The 19,325-nt window shown below is 59.6% G+C and overlaps 1 protein-coding gene across 1 annotated transcript; it reads left to right on the forward strand.

Moving 5' to 3' along the window:
* Positions 1-6,717: 6,717 nt before the first annotated feature.
* On the forward strand, positions 6,718-16,892 carry SLC4A11 (solute carrier family 4, sodium borate transporter, member 11). Its single transcript, XM_012639297.1, has 20 exons — positions 6,718-6,760; positions 8,399-8,443; positions 10,549-10,701; positions 10,825-10,874; positions 11,136-11,361; positions 11,448-11,529; positions 11,777-11,900; positions 13,199-13,414; positions 13,492-13,585; positions 13,693-13,818; positions 13,898-14,011; positions 14,097-14,229; positions 14,505-14,578; positions 14,828-15,095; positions 15,166-15,272; positions 15,354-15,522; positions 15,602-15,775; positions 15,865-16,060; positions 16,143-16,312; positions 16,468-16,892. Exons 1-20 carry the CDS (start codon positions 6,718-6,720, stop codon positions 16,535-16,537), a joined length of 2,634 nt encoding a protein of 877 aa, XP_012494751.1. The 3' UTR covers positions 16,538-16,892.
* Positions 16,893-19,325: the final 2,433 nt, after the last annotated feature.

Here is a 19,325-nt window from a genome sequence, read left to right on the forward strand (position 1 = left end):
AGCTGCACGAAATCACAGGGCTCTCTGAGGAGCACGGAGAAATATTGATGTATTAATTGCTTTTGTGTTTGTTTTGGGGTTTTTGTTGTTCGTTTTGTTTTGTCGAGTCAGGGTCTTGCTCTGTTGCCTGGGCTAGAGTGCAGTGATATCATCCTAGCTCACTGCAGCCTCAAACTGGGGGCCTCAAAGATCCTCCCATCTCGGCCTCCCAAAGTGCTGGGATTAAAGGCGTGAGCCACCACGCCCAGCCTGGTGTATTAATTTCCATCATATAATCGAGAGAAGAGTTATGCCCAAAGAAAACATGACCAAATGACCCACTTCCAGCCCATGACATAAAGGGATTGGCTTGGTTTCCGTAGGAGGAGTCCAGAGTGGGCCAGCAGCAAGTTCAGCTGGGCCCAGACAGGTGCTCAGATGTCATCAGAACCCTCTCCTTGGTGGCCTCACCCTCCCTCAGCAGTGGAGAGTGGCTTGGCTTCCTTTATGCCACCAGCAGCACCAACACCCCAAGGCGAAGGGCTCCCCCTCTCCAGAGGCACCCCCAAGATTGGGGTCACATTCCCATCCCCGAACCAGCCACAGTGGCCTGGCCAAGGGTCTTTGTGCACTTCCATGGGACCCCCAACACCCGGCCCATTTGTGTGGTGGGTCCCCAAAGAAGGGCTTGCTCCCACAGACCAGTATTGCATATCCCCCTGCAGTTTCTGAGCTTTTCTGTTAAATCAGACACCTAATTGATTTTTTTAAATGTTGCTTTCTGCATATCTTTTCTAGTACAAGTGATAGGAAGCGCTAAGTTACTGAGTAAGGTGGTAGTGATGGTCGTGGTGATTTTTAACCAAGAGAAGAAAGAGTTTAAATTGAAGACATTCTATCCACTAAGAAAACCCCCATCTCCCACTGCAGATTGAGAAAAGACCACCACTGTTTGATTTTATGGTGCTTCAGACCACCCAGAGACATCAGTGTTCCATGTGATCCGGTTTGAGAATCTTCTTTTCTTAAATAAAAGAAAGGCCACGTGCACTGTAATGTGGGTGCTGGGCTGCTGTGGATGGAGGTGAAAAGTGGACCAACGAGAGAGCCATTCCAAAGGAACAACTGACAAGACAAAATGACTAATTAGACGAGAGCAAAGGGGGTGACCTCGAGGTAGAAGCGGAAAAAGCCAGAGTGGAAAAAAACCCAACGTTTTGAAACAATTCCAAAGACTTTTTTGTTTCATTCTGTAAAAATTCGAAGAACAATAAATTTGTTTACCCACAAATCATTCCTGTTTTTCCCATGCATTGCTTAATTGACCAGCTAAAATAATTTAGCTTAAAAAATTGCATCAGATTCAATAAATTGTATGTCAAGCTAACAAATGGCTACAAATCTGGTAAAAAAAATACTAACCAAATAAAGTGTGAATATATTTCCATTTTAGCCTACAATTGCTACTGCTTTTCCTATACCAATAAAAAAAAGTTTAATTTTTTTTTTCCCTTCTCATTTTTAAGGAACTTTACATTTGTACTCTGAAATTTCATGCCCGGATGAATATACAAACAGTAGAGAAATAAGGACAACAGGAAAAGAAAAGATGGTTGATAAGGAAGATTATTTCAGTTTGAGACTAAAAATTCATGGAATTTTCTAGCTACAAGAAATCCATTCCAACTTCTTTGTTTTATAGATAAAAATGGTCAGAGATGCAAAGAGGCTGGAGGTCTCGCCCAAGGTGTTGTCCGGGGCCTCTCCACTCCCCTTCTACCCATCCACCTTCCTGGGAGCAGCAGGAGCTGGTGGGAATGGTGGCTTGGAGTGGCACCTCAGGCCTGTCAGCCCTGGATGGTGAGCTCGATGCCCCTGGGCAGGACAGGAGACCTGCGAGAAGGAGAGCCATAGGTGGCGAGGATGTGAGGGACACAACAGCCAAGGATGACCAGGAGGTGACAGGATACCCAGAGGACCTTAGCATCACCAGCTGGAATTCCTCTGGTGACAGGTGATGCGATTTCAATGGAGTAGGGCCTGGAGGTAGATGAGGGTGGGGAAGTTTGGGGCCAGCCTTGTCGAATTCGTCCTAAGACCTGCTCAGTGAAAGGCCCGTGTTTGGTTGAGTCTGTCCACTAGGGGTTTCTCAGCTGAGAAGCTGGCCTGAGGAACTGGGACCCAGGGCAGAGGGCAGCGGGGCTGGACAGGGGTGCAGTAGGGCAGCCCTGGAAACTTCCTGCCCAGTGGTCTGCTGGTCTGATAGAATCAGTGAGCCGAGAGCCCTCAGCCCCTGTCCAGTGCTCGAATCTGGCTGTGAGTAAGGAGGGGAGGGAGGGGAAGCGGGATGTCCTGAGTGGAGCAGGTCCCTGCTGGCTCTCTGCAGGGCAGGGGCTCCTCGCCCTCCTGGCTGCCATTATCGGAGCCGGGATCTTTCTCTCCTTGATAGGGGTAGATGGCAACAGAGAGAAGACTTAGTGCTGTGTTAGTTGAGTACCAAAGGGTCATCCTCCCGTCCACCCTGTGGGGCCTAGAGATGCCCCCAGGAGACAGAGGAGGCCAGTGGAGGCTGCGCTCTCTCTCCACCCCCTCGGTGTTACCTGAATGCCTGTCTCATGCTGGGCTCCCACAGGTAGAAAGCAAATGCTGAAGGGAAGGGAAAAGCACGGGGGTGTGAAGACAGTCTAAACAATGATTCGGAGGTAGACAGGAGACTGGCGTGGCTGCTGGGGTCCACTTAGACCAACAGGAAGTATCAAGGAGTTGATTCAGTGGGCAGTTGAGCCCAGCCAGTGGGCCTGGTCCAGAGCTGGACACCGGGATCCCACAAATAAGTGACCATTACAGAGATGACAAGTCCTCGCTCATAGAGGGACAGCATGGGAACAGCAGCGCGGCTGCAGTTGGAGAAGGGTGGTGCGGGGCTGGGAGTGCCGATCAGGAGAGCAGGACCTCCAAGAGGCTTGTAAAACCCGAGTGACGAGTGACGCGGGAGACCTGCCGGCTTCGAAGTGCCAGGTGCCGGAGCCACACTGGCCAAGGGGCAAGGAAGGTGAGGGCAGCCAGGGTGCAGCAGACCAGAGCGACTCGGTGACACCTGAGTAGTCTGGGGTGAGAGGAAAGAGGAAATCAGGAGTATCTGGCGGCCCATCAGGAGTATCTGTGCCCTTAGGCACTGCTGGAAAGACTGGAAGATGGAGGACGGAGGGGAGGTGCCTGGAGGGCGCTGCTGGCTTGAAATGCCTCTGGAACTATCCCCAGAGACCCAGGTCTGCCTTCAACACTTGGCAGGTTCCCGAGCACCTGCTACAACGGGTGTGGCGCTGGTGAAGGCCACACACAGTCCTGCTCTCAGGGAGACAGGACCCAGGCGGCACAGTAAGAAGAAGGAAGAAGGCTGCAGAGTTAGGGGCTGTGAGGGGCTGTGAGGGAAGGACAGCAGGAACCTACCTGAGATGGTGACCACAGGAGGCCTCTGAGACCTGAAAGATGAAATGAGCTGAAGGATGACATGGTAAGAGCTGGGGGCTGAACACAGGGCTTGAGGTGATGCTCCCCAGGGAGGAGGAGGCACAAAAAGAGGCAGCAGGTTCTATAGCCCACCCCCTGCCCCCAGGCTATGACAGGGGCTTTGGAATTTCTAAGTGTGGGGAAGCCAATAATCCATTCCCACCTCCAATGTGGGGCAGAGAGGAGTCAGAAGGCCAGATGAGGACCGGCTGGAGGTGCAAGTGGGCAGATCTGAGCCCTGTTTTGAAGGCAAAGGCAGCAAAACTCACTCGCGGATCAGGTGTGGATGAGTCAGGGGGTCTCCCAGGTGTGGAGCTGTTGAGATGGTAGACGCAGGAGCTCTATTTGTTGTGAATTTCATTCGAATTTTGTCTATTAGCCATGGGGGGAGGGAGGGCTACAGAGGCTGTGGCACGTGGAAGTCCAGAGCTCAGGGACAGGAGATGTGAAATGTGACAGTCAGCCTTGGCTGGTAGGGAGCCATGGAGGAAAGTTCTGGGCAGGCCAGCGCTGAGCATCGGGTCAGAGGCAAGGTGCAGGGAGAGAAGGCACCGTGACAAGAAAAGCAGCCCCTATGGTGCTGAGAAAGCTGAGGCAGGGTGACCTGGGCAACGGCAGTCTCAGTGCAGTGGTGGGAGCAAAAAGACAGGCGTGAGTGGGAGGAAGTGATGTGGGGAGAGGGGCATGGATAAGTCTGGGGGAGCTTGCTCCAAAGTGTAGCTGAGGAATTGGGCAGTACCTGGAGGGGAAGGACGTTCAGGGGAGTGTTGGGGGTCTTTTAGAGACAGGGTCTCACTTCGCTCTGTCACCCAGGCTGGGGGAGTGCAGTGGTGCCATCATAGCTCACTGCAGCCTTGAACTCCTGGGCTCAAGCAATCCTCCTGCCTCAGCCTCCCCAGGCACCGCCCACTATTATGCCTGGCTGTTTTGTTTTTAAAATGAGATAACTATGCAGTTACTTCTAGTCCCAGATTCTAAAATCTGCAGGCTAGATAAGTGGCAGCAGGGGAAGCCGAGTTACCTTGCTTTAGAAAGCCATTAAGTGCCTTGGGGAACCCAGCGGTCATGGTTCTTGCGTCCACAGCCCATTGAAGTCCCTCAACCTGTCTACCTGTGTAAGGACCCAGTGGGGCACAGGCAGGGAGACCGTGTTTGCCCTCAGCTTCTGATCGCCACGGCACAGGACACAGGTGGGAGGTGGAAAGGAAACAGCCTCTGATAGTGGGTCAGTCCAGAGGCAGCAGGGGCGGAGACAGTCAGGCAGAAGGGGGACCATAGGTGACTGGGGGAAACTTGGCTGTGGCTCCTCTTTCCTCAGTGAGCTGAGGGGTGAGGTCCTCAGATGAGGGCAGAGGCAGCTGTGGTGAGGGGAGTGGGAGGCTGCCCCTTCAATCCAGGGTGCTTGCCTGGAACCCGTGGGCTGGAAGGACCAGGTGTTGGGAGCTGCTGGGAGGCAGATGCAGAAGCCCAGGCATTCCCAGATAGGAGAGGCTGGTGGTGAACAGGGTGGCTTTTCAGCAGTCCAGCCGCCAGCCAGCCTGTCCAGCCTTGCTCCCGGGCAATGTCAGCCTGTCTGTTTTTCAGCTCCCTCCAAGCGGCCATCCCCTGCCCAGGACACAGGGAGTATGTGCCTCGACTGGAGCTCTAGCTAGAGGGTGTCTAGACAAGGCCCAAAGGGGTGCACATAGTGATCCACTGTCTCCTCTCTGGGCTTTCTCACCCCAGCCCTGAATCTGTTGTCAGAGTCTACTGGGGCAGGTCATGGACCAGATGTCTTCCCCAGTGCCTCCTGGAGTAGTGGGAAGGGGGTGTGCTCAGGGCTGTCCCCTCAGACTGTCCATCCAAGAGAGGTACTCCATGGCTTTGCTCCTAATCTGCTCTTACCTTGCTGGGAGGGGAGGCTGGGTCAGCCTTGCTCACCCCATCCATGCATGAGGCTCCTTCAACGCCAGGAGCCCCTGGGGGCTGCTACTCTGCAGCCCCTCCGCAGAGGTGGGCTTGTCCGCTGGCTGCCCCACCCGCCTTCTTTCCTGGCTGGGGGACAGAAGCCAAGGACAACGTCCCAGCGGGGGTGAGGGGGCAAGCGCCGACGGCCAGAATGTGAAGGGGGTTGGGAGGTTAGCACTTTGCAGGGGTGTGTTCCTGGGTCATTCGGAGGCCCGAAGGCTATGGAATCATTTCCTGAGAAGCCACCAAGGGTCAGGCCAGGGGTTCATCGCACAGGCTGGATTTGCCAGACCCCATCGCAGCGCGCGCCCGCCCGCGCACCGCCGCCTCCTACACACGCACACGTGCGCACACACACACACACACACACACACACACGCGCGCGCACACGCACATACACACGCCGCTCGCAGGAGACAAGGCGCCGGAAAAGGCGCGTCCCCAGGCTGGGCTCCCGCCTATTCAGGAAGGGAGACGGGGCGTCGGGGCCATTTTGGGAAGGAAAGAAGCCGAGAGCCACGACCTTGACCTAAGAGAAGGACGAGGGCGCGACGAGGCCAAGAGAGAAGCTTCGAGGCGCGTAGCTAGCAAACTCGACGTGGCCGAGGCCGGAGAGCGGCCGGCTCCGCGGGCCATGGCGTAGCCCAGGGAATGCGCGCCGGCCCGTCTAGTTAGTCTGGGCGCGCTTCCTGGAGGAGGAGGAGGAGGAAGGAGAGGGTTTACCGGCCGAGCCACCGGGATGAACGGAGGAGGCGGGGCAGCCAGCGGGCGTGGCTCTGCGGAGGCCCCCGGCCGAAGGGAGGAGGCAGGGGCCGGCCGCGCACTTAAAGCGGACGCCGGGGAAGCCCTCCCGGGACTCGCCGCAGTCACACAGCTCCGTGGGTCCGTGGGCCCATCGAGCCTCTTCCCAGAAGCTGCCCAGCCCCGCCCAGCCCCTAACCCCGCGGCGCTTGGTCTGGTGCGCACCGGCCCGACGGAGCCGGGGGGTACGCGGTCTGGCCAAGTAGCCGCGGGCGCCCGGGAGCAGCACGCCTTGGGTCGAGCAGCCCTCCCGCGAGTGAGGACGCGGGTCGGGCGGACGGGACCCCGCCCTTGGCGGCACTGCCTCCTGCGCCGGGGCGGGGCGTGTGAGCGGCATTAGGACCCAGTCGTGGCGCGGAGGTGTGTCGCCGGCTCCCGCTGCTGGCCCGCCCGAGACGCCAAGTTTGGGGTCCGGGGCGCGGGCGAGGAGCCGGGGCGTGAGTGCGTGTGGAAGCCGTCCGGCGGCCAAGCGCCCGGGCCATGGCCACGGCCACCAGGCGCTTGTTCCATCTGCAGCCGTGCGGTGGGTGCCTGAATCCGCGGGCGTGGCGGGGGCGCGGCGGGAAGGCCGCCCGGGTCGCGGCGGCCGAGGCGCGCTGGGCCGGGACGCGGAGTCGTCGGGGGCACCGGGGAGAACGCGGATGCCGCGGGCCTGCGCGGGCCCGGGGCGGGGGCGAGAGGGGTGTGGGGGCTTCCCGGCAGAGAGAAGTGGCCCGGGTGCGAGTGCGGCCGCGGGAGAGCGAGTGCGGCCGCGGGAGAGCGAGAGCGCCGGTGGGTGCGCGGGTGCTGTGGGAGGCCGGGACGGCTCTGCGGGCGCTGCGCGCTTGATTTAGTTAACGCTGGCTGTCGCCGACTTGAACTTCTCAACAGCTTTCGAACTAATGATGCGGCCGGTGGAGGGGCGGGGGGCTCGGGAGCGGGCAGGGCGGCGCTGTGGGGTTCCCAGCATCCGAAGCACCGGGGCTCTTCTGAGCCGGCCGCGCCGCCGCCTCGTAAGTCTCCTTTTACGTCCTGCCCGGGCACCTTCCCGCCGGCGCTGCGGCGAGCCCGCCTGCTCTTGGGGGTCCCGGGGCCTCTGACCGTGCCCTGCGTGGTCGCAGCGGTCTCTGCCTCGCTCCGACGTCCGAGGGCCAGCCCGGGGTCCCGGCCGGGAGCCGGGTTTGTGCGACCATTTGCCGCACATGGGGCGCGGAGTGTGCACCATCCCCACTCTTCCAGACCCTTGTCCCCGTGTCGGCCATCCATCCTGCGGCCTTGGGCGCCGGCCTTACTGCCCCGCCTCCCTCTGGATGCAGCCCCGGCTCCCACCCCGCGCGTACTTCCACATCCTGCTCCCCGACCCCCTGGGTCTCCCAGTCTGGAGGCTCTTTCCTCTCGTACACGCGGCCCCTCCTGTCCCTTCCTTCCTCGCACGGCGCGGCACAAACAGCCCGGACCATCCGGGGCCCGGCCCGGGGAGGGCGCGCGGCTCCCCCCACCCATGTGTGCCGCACACGCTCCCCCACCCCCGCTTTGTCTCCCTTCTGGACCAATGGCTCCGCCTCCAGGCGGCCCGGGCCGGGGCTGGGGCCCAGGGGAGGAGGCCGTTGCCGGGTCGCCCCCTGTGACCCGGGGCACGCGGGGCGGGCGGGTAAGGGGAACTGGGCAAGTAATGGACGTTTATGGCCCCCGGAATGGGGCTGAGAGACAGAGAAGCGACAAGCAGAGAGGAGAGCGCGGGCCGGCACCTGAGCCCAGGTGCTGGGCTTGGCAGAAGAGCCAGGCTGAGAGGCCACCCCCAGCCTCCTCCCTCCCGCCTCGGCCTGGGTTGGATTCACTCAGAAAAGCTGAGATGAAAGAACATGGTACTGTTCCTAACTTGGTGGGGAAAACATCCCCAGAACGTCTCTCCTCCTTGCCCCTCACCTACCTGGGCTGCTGCGGCAGATGGGTTGAGGAATGGAATTCCTTACGTTAGGGCTGGCTTCCCCTGCCTCCTCATGGGGCCCCCTCCCTAGGAGTGTCCCCTGCCCCTCTTTCTCACCAGAATGGCCTGGGTTGGGTCCCTGGGAAGGGTAAGAAGGAATGGCAGGGTTGGTGTGGGGTGGGGGGCAGGTGAGCACAGGAGAATGCCCAGGGCTGGTCCATGGGGCTGGTGACAATTCTTCGGCTTCTTTTGCAGAAAACGCTTCCACCATGTCACAGAATGGATACTTTGAGGATTCAAGTGAGTACCTCTCAGTGAAGGGGTGTGTGTACAGAGAACTTGTTAGTCAGAAGCCTCGAGGACACCTAGCCCACCCACCCACGTCCCCATGGCATTGGCCACCTGTCTGTGGTTCACTGCTGGTGCTGGAATGCCTTAGGATACCACCGCCCAAGAGGTTGTGGTGAGGAGAGCGGGCAGCCTGGAGGTTGGACACTGGCAGGCCCCTCGTGGCCCTGTGGTCCTGGGAGGGCAGGCGCACCCTCTGGTGTTCTCCCCTGGTTTCCTCTCACGCCTGCTCTGTTACCTGACTAGCCTCAGGCCAAGCTCTGTGTATGCCCCTTAACCCTTAGTCCTTACCCAGCCCTGGAGAGAGGGGCTATCATTGTCCCTGCTTGTACCAGTCTAGCTGTCCTCCCCACGTCTCTGAGCTCTGTGCTGCCTTTCCTGTGCTTAGCCCCATGAGCTGGCCTGTCAGAGCGTTGTTGAGTGGGACAGTGCATAGACATAGTGGTGACGTGCTCCGGGCCTGGGGATTCTGTGTGCCAGGCTGCTGGTGGGCCACTTAGGTATGTAGCTGGGTTGTGGGATGGGGGATGGAGACATGGCATGGCAGGAGCCCTCCAGGGACCTGACCTGGTAGCGTCAGCTAGGGAGGTCCTTAACTAGGGGAGAGCTACAGCTGAGAAAAGTGGAGTTCAGGGTGGGGGACAGTGGGTGCTGGTGAGGGGCAGAGGGGATGTGGGGGCAGGTTGGGGCTGGGGGAACCAGGTAGTTTAAACAAGGCAGCCCTGGAATGAGGAGGGAGCTTGTCATGAGCTCCATGACAAAAGCAGTGAAGACGTCTTTCGACCTAATGGTTCTTCCCTGGGCTCTGAACACCGTGCATGCCTGGGGCTGCGGGTCACCAGTCCCTGGGGTCTTTAACATGGGAGGGGCCCAGGCTGAGCTCAGGACATTGGGGGTACAGGGATGTGCCAAGGAAACTGGCCAGCAGGAGTGGAAGTGACTCAGGGTGAGTCACTGCTGGCAGGTGCAGGCGTGCTGCTGACCCGTCCCTGGCCCTGCACAGGTGTTTATCAGGGGGGTCAAGGGCCCCTTTCCTGGGAGCAGCCACAGTGGGGAACCCACAGAACAATCAAGAAGAGGGGCCATCTGGGCCCGGAGTGAGACAGGCCCCTAGGAGGACTTCCCAGAGCAGAAGGTTCCAAGTGAGCCTCGAACAAGGCCCTCCAGAGGGGGAAGCCCTCGGCTGGGAAGACAGGAGCTGGCATGCCTGGGGTGCTGGCCGACTGGCCTGAGGAGCCGGCGGTCAGGACACGGGTGGCAGGGCTGGCTCAGACTGTGATCTCGTAGGCTGCAGGGAGCATGGCGGGGCTCAGGGAAGAGAGGAGCGTGTGCCTGTGGCCAGGACACATCCTCCATGTAGGAGGCTGTGCTGTGGGGCAGACCAAGAGAAAGGGGAGCAGGGGTGGGCACTGTGCTCTGAGGTCCTGCATCCCAGGGGTACCATGACACACCCTGGCACCATGGGGGAGGGGCACGATGGGGCAGGGCGGGATGAGGCCTCCTCGGAAACCCGGTCCCCTGCCAGTCCCTGGCTGTTTCTCTGGCTCTTTGCTTTCTGGGTCCTGTCTGATGTCTGGACTCTGATGAGCTCTAAGACCCTGTGCCAACAAGTCAGCAGGAGAGGGTAGCCGTCTAGGTACTGTAGTGGCTCTGTCTTCCCTTGAGTCCCCTAACGTGGGGGTGCTGGGAGGGCAGGGGCAGGGCAGGCCTGTCCGCATCATTATACCCCATGTTTGGACCTAAGTTTGGGGAGTGGAAATATTTTTTTCAAGCTAAAGCAATGCAAGGCCCCGGTTCCCATAGCCAAAGAATGCTGGAGAAAGTCACCAGGCAGGGGTATCCTGTGTGGGGCTGGGGCAGGACTAGGTACTCTGCCTGCCTGGCCTGAGGCTCCTCCCGGCCTTTGGGGGGCCTCTCCCACCGTCCACTGGAGAGTGGGCCGAGGGGGACAGTCCAGGGACCCTCCATTCCTTGGGCTTGGAGCCCCTCCTTCTGATACGCAGCACTAACAGCCAGGCCCTCTTGGGGTCTCTCTTGGTGGCTTCTTGGGTCTCTAGACTATTACAGGAGTGACACAGATGACACCTTCGAAGCCCGTGAAGAAAGCGTGGGGGATGAGGTTTTTGACACCGTCAACTCCTCCATCGTGTCTGGCGAGAGCATCCGCTTTTTTGTCAATGTCAACTTGGAGATGCAGCCCTCCCAGGCTGGTATGGGGGCTGCAGCAGGGACAGGCTGGGGAGGGCAGAGGACGGGGCACGTAGGGCCCCACTCTACCAAGAGAGGCCCAAAGAGGCGGGTGGCACCCTGAGCCCTCCCCCTTTTCTCCGCAGAGAGCGAGGCCGCACACGGTGGCTGCGTGCTCCTACACACCTCCCGCAAGGTGAGCGCCCGGCCTGCAGCGTGGTCCCGAGGCCCCTAGTTGGGCCAAGGTGGCTGCTTCCCTTAGATTCCTCGTGCTGTTTCCCTGTCCCCATGCCTCCAGGAGCACCCCAACAAGGGTCTCAAACTAGGCTGAGGCTGGGCTGCTGGGACTGGTCCCAGTGGGCAGGGGGAGCCGGGGACCACCATGGAGGGAAGGGCCTGGCAGTGACAGTGGTCTCAATCATGGCTCTTTGTGGTTCTGTGCCTGGGGTCCCCTCAGTACCTGAAGTTAAAGAACTTCAAGGAAGAGATCCGTGCGCACCGGGACCTAGATGGCTTCCTGGCGCAGGCCAGCATCGTCCTGAATGAGACGGCCACCTCACTGGATAACGTGCTGCGAACCATGCTGCGCCACTTCGCTCAGGACCCCAACAACACCGAGCCTGACTGCAACCTGGACCTGCTCATGGCCATGCTCTTTACCGATGCCCCCACGCAGGGGAAAGGTACAGCGTTTCCTGGGCTGGCGGGGAGGTCGTGGGAGGTCAGGAGGTGGCAGGCTGACCTGCCCCCTACTCTGCTCTGTCCTTAGTTCACCTGCTGTCAGATACCATCCAGGGAGTGACTGCCACGGTCACAGGTGTGCGATACCAGCAGTCGTGGCTCTGCATCATGTGAGTTGCCAGGCCACTTGTCACATTGGAGCTGGGCGTCCCACGTTCCTGCAGAGGCTGGCTCCCTACAAGTGCCGCTGCTCTGGCGCCTGTCGGAAGGAGAGGGTCGGGGCGCTGCATCCCATTTGGTCTCTGTTGCTGCCTTAACAGCAGTTACCAAGGGTCAAAGTCAGGGGTTCTGGGTGGGGGGAGCCCCAGCTCCACAGGTGGCAAGTGTGTGCTATGTGCCCTCCCCTCTCCCTGCCAGCTGTACCATGAAGGCCCTGCAGAAGCGGCACGTGTGCATCAGCCGCCTGGTTCGCCCACAGAATTGGGGGGAAAATTCCTGTGAGGTTCGGTTCGTCATCCTGGTGCTGGCCCCACCAAAGATGGTGAGTAGAGGTCTTGGGGTGGCTCCACTTTCTGGGGAAGGGGGTCCCAGGTCCCCTGTCTTCTGCGTGTCAGAGGTGGCCCTAGTCCTGGTCTCTGAAGGCCTCCCCTTCCTCTCTGCCTGTTCTTGCTAGTCCCTGCCATGTCCCGGTTTGCTCCAAGGTTGCCCAGGAGGCTGTATTTCCTTCTTGACTGAAAAGAAACGCTTTTTACAATTATTCTTATTCAAACGCAGGGGCCTTTCTTTGGCCTACCCCCACCTTAACCCTTCTAGTTGGCTGACTTTATGATTTGCTGGCCAAAGATCCATACTCCGTCCTGGACCATACACCCGCTGGGCAGAGGCCCCCTGCTTTTGTGAGGGCTGCAGCTGATTCAGTTTGGGGAGTCTTCTTTTAAGGAAAATCCTGAATAGAAGATTGCTAGGACCCCTCCCACAGCCTCAAAGGGGCCTTAATGCTTAAGCTTCTGTTAGCTTCTTGACGATTCTGCCCCTGCCTCTGGTGCAGGCCTCCCTCCTCTGGCTTCCCCTGGGCAGAGGGGCTGCTGAGGGGAATGTCCCTCCCAGGGATCTCATAGACTGCTGTGAACCTCCCCAAATGTTCCCATGCTGGTGAGGGAGGAAGGGCAGCTCACGGGTCAGAAGGAGTGACCCCCAGCAGGGTGACCAGAGGGCAGAAGCAGCTGTATCCTAAAGCTGAGTTGCTAGACTGGTGCCTCGGGCAGGTCGGCCAGCCCCTGACACCGTGCGCCTCCTGTTCTGAAGCATGGAGTGCACAGAGCCCCAAGACCACAGCCAAGAGCAGGGGACCTGGGCTGGGGAGGTGAGCAGGTTGCTGTGGGGGCTGGACACTGAGTTCATGGTTCAAGGTCAGTTCTGACCTTGGCCAAGCAAGAGGGAGAGGGCCTGGATCCCCCCTCTGAAAATCAAATAAACCAGTAAACAGTACAAATACCACTGGCGAAACATAGCTGGGTAAATGCCTTTGTCTATTGTGATTTCATTGTCCGTGATTACACAGATTTTTGTTGCTTAGAACAAAATTAATATCTGAGTTTATTTATAAGAAATCATGAGTTCATAAGAAAAATATAGATCGATGGTGGTTCTGGTGACCGGCTGACTTGTTGGAAATTGTGGTAGGGCACACTAATGCCTGGACTTGAGGGAACAACACCTGCTGCCAGTTCCTGCAGAGAGCACCTCCACCTGCTTTGGGAACACCCGTGATTGGCAAGGGCAGGGCTTCTCCTGCTCCCCGGGGGCTGTGGATGTGACTCTGACATCCTCCACCCCCAGAAAAGCACCAAGACCGCAATGGAGGTGGCACGCACATTTGCCACCATGTTCTCGGACATCGCCTTCCGCCAGAAGCTCCTGGAGACCCGCACAGAGGAAGAATTCAAGGAGGCCTTGGTGCATCAGAGACAGCTGCTCACCATGGCCAGCCAGTGTCCAGCGACGAGAACGAAAGATCACAGCGTGGTCTCCTTCCATGGCCACAGATACCCGCAGGTACAGGGTAGAGGTGGCATGGGCAGGAGGGGACATGGGCCGGACAGGGCTAACAGGCACTCTGTCCTTTCCCCCAGCCCCTGAAGTGCAAGGACTTTGTCCCTTTTGGGAAGGGTATCCGGGAGGACATCGCACGCAGGTTCCCTCTGTACCCACTGGACTTCACTGATGGTAGGTGCCCTGTGACCCATCCGGAGCTTGGGTTCTCAGGACCCGGGCCCATGTGTGTGCCAATCCTGCATCCCCAACACACTCTCTGTCCCGCCCCCCATTCCTAGGCATTATCGGGAAAAACAAGGCCTTGGGCAAGCACATCACCACCACCCTGTTCCTCTACTTCGCCTGCCTCCTGCCCACGATTGCTTTTGGGTCCCTCAACGATGAGAACACAGACGGGGCCATCGGTGAGGGGCCGGCGGTGGGTGGGGTGTGCCAGGCAGGGCCTGGGGCCGTGGTGCCTGCCTGACCCGCCCACCCCCGCAGATGTGCAGAAGACCATCGCCGGGCAGAGCATCGGAGGCCTCCTGTATGCGCTTTTCTCCGGGCAGCCGCTGGTGATCCTGCTGACAACCGCGCCCCTGGCGCTCTACATCCAGGGTGCAGTGGGGTTGAGGCGGGAGATGGTGCCCAAGGTCCCTCGTCCCGGCTGGGCCCTGACCCCACCCTACCCCCCTGCCTGCAGTGATTCGAGTCATCTGTGACGACTACGGCCTGGACTTTAACTCCTTCTATGCATGGACGGGCCTGTGGAACAGTTTCTTCCTCACGCTTTATGCCTTTTTCAACCTCAGCCTGCTCATGAGTCTCTTCAAGAGGTGACTGGTCCTTCCCTGAGCTGCTGGGACCCTTGAGCTGGGGATCTGGGTCAGCCTCATGCCAGCCTCTGAGGCTCTGCGACCCTAGGCTGAATGGGGAGCCCCACCATATTGCTGCCCTCAGGGGCTGGGGTGGGCTCACTGGGCAAGGCCTGGGGCCCGGGTGCTCTTAGCGGCAGGAGGAGACGAGGGGCCATGCACAGCCTCAGGGAAGCGTCTGGCCACCCCGTGACACATGCACACCCCCTCTTATGAAGCCCATCGCCTCCTGGCAGGTCGACGGAGGAGATCATTGCCCTCTTCATTTCCATCACGTTCGTGCTAGATGCTGTCAAGGGCATGGCTAAAAGTGAGTGCACAGCAGTGGCCACCTCCTGCAGGAGGAGCTAGGTCAGGATAGGGGGCTCTGGGCTGTGGCCTGGCCAGGCTGACAGGACGGGCGCAAGCTGAGGGTGCTCTCCTGGTCGGGGTGCTCTGGGAGCCGCGGCTGGCGGAGAGCAGCAGCCCCACCTACTGGACGGCGACGGGGCTGCAGGAGGAAGCTGGGCCCTGGCCTCCCAGAGCCCAAATGGCTGAGGCCTGTGGGCCCTCTTCACAGTCTTCTGGAAGTACTACTATGGGCAACACGTGGACGACTACCACACAAAGAGGGCTTCATCCCCGGTGAGCCTGGAGGGCCTCGGCACCAGCCTCAACGCCAGCCTCCACACCGCCCTCAACACCAGCCTTCTGGCCAGCCCCACGGAGCTGGGCACAGCGGGCAGCCTGGGAGCCGTGCACTCGGGCCGGGCGACTGCTGTGCTCAGCCTCCTCATCATGCTGGGCACACTCTGGCTGGGCTACACCCTCTACCAGTTCAAGAAGAGGTGAGGGGGCTAGGGCTGAGGGGAGGGTCACGGAGCCCACAGGCCGCGCTGACCACCCACCTGTCTGCAGCCCCTACCTGCACCCCCGCGTCCGCGAGGTCCTGTCTGACTGCGCCCTGCCCATCTCGGTGCTCGCCTTCTCCCTCATCAGCTCCTACGGTTTCCAGGAAATTGAGAGTGAGTTGGGACTGGGGGAGGGTGGTGTGGGGCTGCTTCCTGGGTGCTGCGGGTGCAGCAGGGGCCTGTCCTCTGCTGCAGTGAGCAAATTCCGCTACAACCCCAGCGAGAGCCTGTTTGAGATGGCCCAGATCCACTCGCTGTCCCTGCGGGCCATCAGCAGCACCATGGGCCTTGGCTTCCTGCTCTCCATGCTCTTCTTCATCGAGCAGAACCTGGTGGCCGCCTTGGTTAACGCCCCAGAGAACAGGTATGGGGGCTGGCAAGGGTGGGGGCCCGACCCTCTGGGGGCCGAGGGGGCTCAGTGCCCGTGTACCCGCCTGTTGCAGGCTGGTGAAGGGCACGGCCTACCACTGGGACCTCCTGCTCCTGGCCATCATCAACACGGGGCTGTCCCTGTTTGGGCTGCCCTGGATCCACGCCGCCTACCCCCACTCCCCCTTGCATGTGCGAGCGCTGGCTTTAGTGGAGGAGCGCGTGGAGAACGGGCACATTTATGAGACGTGAGTGTGAGGGGCCCTTTGAGACCTGGGAGGGATGTGACCCTGTGCACGAGGGTCCAGAGGTGAGGCTTGGCCCTGGGACACCGCAGGATCGTGAACGTGAAGGAGACGCGGCTGACCTCGCTGGGCGCCAGCATCCTGGTGGGCCTTTCCCTGCTGCTGCTGCCCACCCCGCTGCAGTGGATCCCCAAGCCCGTGCTCTACGGCCTCTTCCTCTACATCGCGCTCACCTCCCTCGATGACAACCAGCTGTTCCAGCGTGTGGCCCTGCTGCTAAAGGAGCAGGTGAGCGCCTGGCCCTGGAAGGGAGGGCTGCAGGTGGGGATTCAGCCTCTGCCTGCCCACACCTGGTCCCTGCCGCCCGCAGACCGCGTACCCCCCGACGCACTACATCCGGAGGGTGCCCCAGAGGAAGATCCACTACTTCACAGGCCTGCAGGTCCTGCAGCTGCTGCTGCTCTGTGCCTTTGGCATGAGCTCCCTGCCCTACATGAAGATGATCTTCCCCCTCATCATGATTGCCATGATCCCTATCCGGTACGGGGCGCAGCCTCGGGCGGGAGAGTGGGTGGGCTGGGACAGGCAGCGGGCAGGAGGGGCCCAACGAGGCCCTCTGGGTGGGCTGGGGGGCCCAGCACCTTCTCTCTGTCCCTGTGCTCATCTTCCCACCCCTCCCTCCTCTCCTCTCCAAGCTACCTCCTGCTGCCCAGAATAATTGAAGCCAAATACTTGGACGTCATGGATGCTGAGCATGGCCCGTGATGGCAGGCGTGGGCACACCCCGTCCACCGCCCCCCGCCCCCTGCTCCAGGCTGGCTCTGGGGCTGCGTGGGGAGGTGGGCTCTGGGTGGTTGCCGTGCTGCGCGCTCACCCGGCTGACTCAGGCTTAGCCGTCTGGGCATTGTGGGGGTTCAGTGGTGTGTGCCCAACCCTCTCCCTATTATCCTTTAGCTTTGGGCCACGAACGTTGCTCAGGGCACCTACTGCCCAGGGTGGGACTAAGCAGGATGGATTTTCTTTTGATAAAAGAGTCAATGCCTGAAAGAGAAACCATTTCCTTGATTGTGTAAGGAACTCACTGTGTGCACATTAGAGAATAAAGCTCTTGTTTCTATGCGTCTCTGTGCTACCTCTGTCCCTGCTACCGCCACACCAGCCCCACACTGGGGAGGAGAACCCCTCCCTGGGGAAGTGGAGTGAAAGGGACGGGTATTCGTTGAGCACCACCTTTGGGCTGTGACCTCCCACCCTGCACAGTGGATGTTGGTCCAGCATGAAACCTGGAAGCTCCAGGAGGCCTTTGCGTAGCCGTTTCCAGGACCTGCAGGGACAATGTTCTGAGAACAGCATGTGCAAGGGCCCAGAGGAGAGGGCCTGGGCCCATGAGGTGCTGTGGCTGTGGCAGCGAGCAGTGTGGCGTGGAGGGACCAGCAGGGCTGACAGCAAGGGGCCCAGTGACTCAGGTGGAAGCTGCCTGAGGGGAGCCGAGGGGGGACTGGGAACAGGCTGGGGGTTGTCAGAGCAGCAGTTCTCAACTATCCCGTCTGCTGCGGATCTGAGGTTTTACAGGTGCTGCACTCTCACCAGGGCAGTGACAGTGCCGAGGTGGGGGGAGGGAAGTGGAACTGCAGATGGCAGGATGTGGGGGTCTGGGAAGCAGGGAATACGGACCTGAGGCTGGGGGGGTGCCCTGTGCATACCTGGGAGCAGCAGCAGTGGTAGACAGCCTGTCGCCTCACCTTCCAGGACTCTGGCTTGACAAATGCCCCATGGACTAAGGTAGCAGCCCGAGAGAAGAGATTGGCTACATCTAAGACTGGAAAGGACTAATATGTAAAATATGCAGAGAATTCCTGCAAACCAGCAAGAAAAAGCAGCTCCAGTAGAAAATAGGTAAAGGCTGCGATCAGGAGAAGAGGGAGCCCCAAGCAGGAATGAGTGGCAGGAGATGCTCAAACCCAACAGAAACACAAGCCAGTCGTGAGGTGCCACCTTACACTGGGCAGACCGGGTGGTGCTGGGAGGGGGTTGGGGACCCCTGTGCGGGCCGAGGGTGGGTGCGAGCACGTCCACCCTGCTGTGTGGAAAAGCCAACTCAAACTGTGTTTTCCCTCCCCTGCTCTCACACACGGCAACAATCAACACAGAAGACTTCTAGGGCCAAATAAGGGGACCTCGCCCCACCTGCCAACAATCAGTTCTGCAGCAGTCGTCAGCTGGGCATCCTCCAGTTAAGTTCTGCTACTGTCCACCTGGAGATAGCCTCAGATGCCACAGGTTGAGGGCTCAGTCCCACAAGACCGCCCCCCTCCTTCCCGCCAGTCGCAAGTCTGGGTCTCCAGAGCTGCTGACCAACCGGCTTCACGTGAGGGTTCCCGCAAGCCTCCCTTTGGGTTTGACGGATTGGCTAGAGCTGCTCACAGACGGAGGGGAGCACGGTTACCGGTTTAATGTAACGGATGTTACAAAGTACAGACAAAGAGATGCGTGGGGCATGGTGTGGGGAAGGGGCGCACCTTCCAGAAGCCGCCTCGTGTCCAGCTACCTGCTACCCAGCTTCCCAGTGACCAGCCCCCGTCCTAAAGCGTCAGTCAACCATTAGCACACAGAAAGACATTACTTGGGAAATTCTAAGCATTCTAGGAGTTGCCTACCAGGAAACTGGGGTGAAAGACCAAATATATATTTCACAATATCACAGTAGCTAAAGTCAAAAAAAGGTGTTGCATGCATGCACAACTCTGGAGGAGCTGTGCAGCGAACAGGGAGGGGTGCCAAACCCCCAACCCAGGTGGCACGTGATTATTCTTTGGGGCCCCATCGCCAGGAGCCGGGGTGTTCCCTGCATGTGGGGCCGCACTCAGAATCACCCAGCAAGGAGCAGGCAAGCCCTCAGCACCGCACGTCTGAGGACCAGCCAGACTTTACCCACCTACCCAGGAAGCTGGGCAGGGGCGCAGCGCCTTCTGGGAAACCACCCAGCTGCGGCAAGAGAGCAGTGAAGAAATGTTCTGTCCTCACCCACGCACACGGCCTCTGTGTAGGGGAAAAAACAGTTCTCAGAACTGTTCGATCCAGGTCCTGGGCCACCTTGCCAGGACTAACAGGGACTGCAGGGAACTCTCTAGAGCTGCTTGTGAGCACAGAATTAAGCCTGGGAATGACCCTCCAGACTGAGCAGCCCCAGCCCCACCTGCTTCCTGACCTGACCTCCCTTGGGGTTGGGCACTGCTTACCGGAGGATCACCTGCAGGAAATGCAAGGAAGTCACATAGGCCCTAAAGTCCCTCCAGGGGAACGGCTTCACTAGGGCACAGCAAGGGTCTGGGGCAGCTGAGCCGGGCCTCCTGAGGGGTCTTAGTCCCCAGACTGAACTGTGGCATGTCAACCCAACTGGGGTCAAGAACTCCATCCCCCTCTTCCCCATAAAAATGAACTTGGGGACAGCATGGCAGTGGCTCATGCCTGCAATCCCAGCACTTTAGGAAGCTAAGGCAGAAGCATCACTTGAGGCCAGGACTTCGTGACCAGCCTGAGCAACATAGCCAGA

The sequence above is a fragment of the Propithecus coquereli genome, unplaced genomic scaffold (genome assembly GCF_000956105.1).
Source record: "Propithecus coquereli isolate 6110/MARCELLA unplaced genomic scaffold, Pcoq_1.0 Scaffold139, whole genome shotgun sequence".
Classification (NCBI taxonomy): Eukaryota; Metazoa; Chordata; class Mammalia; order Primates; family Indriidae; genus Propithecus; species Propithecus coquereli.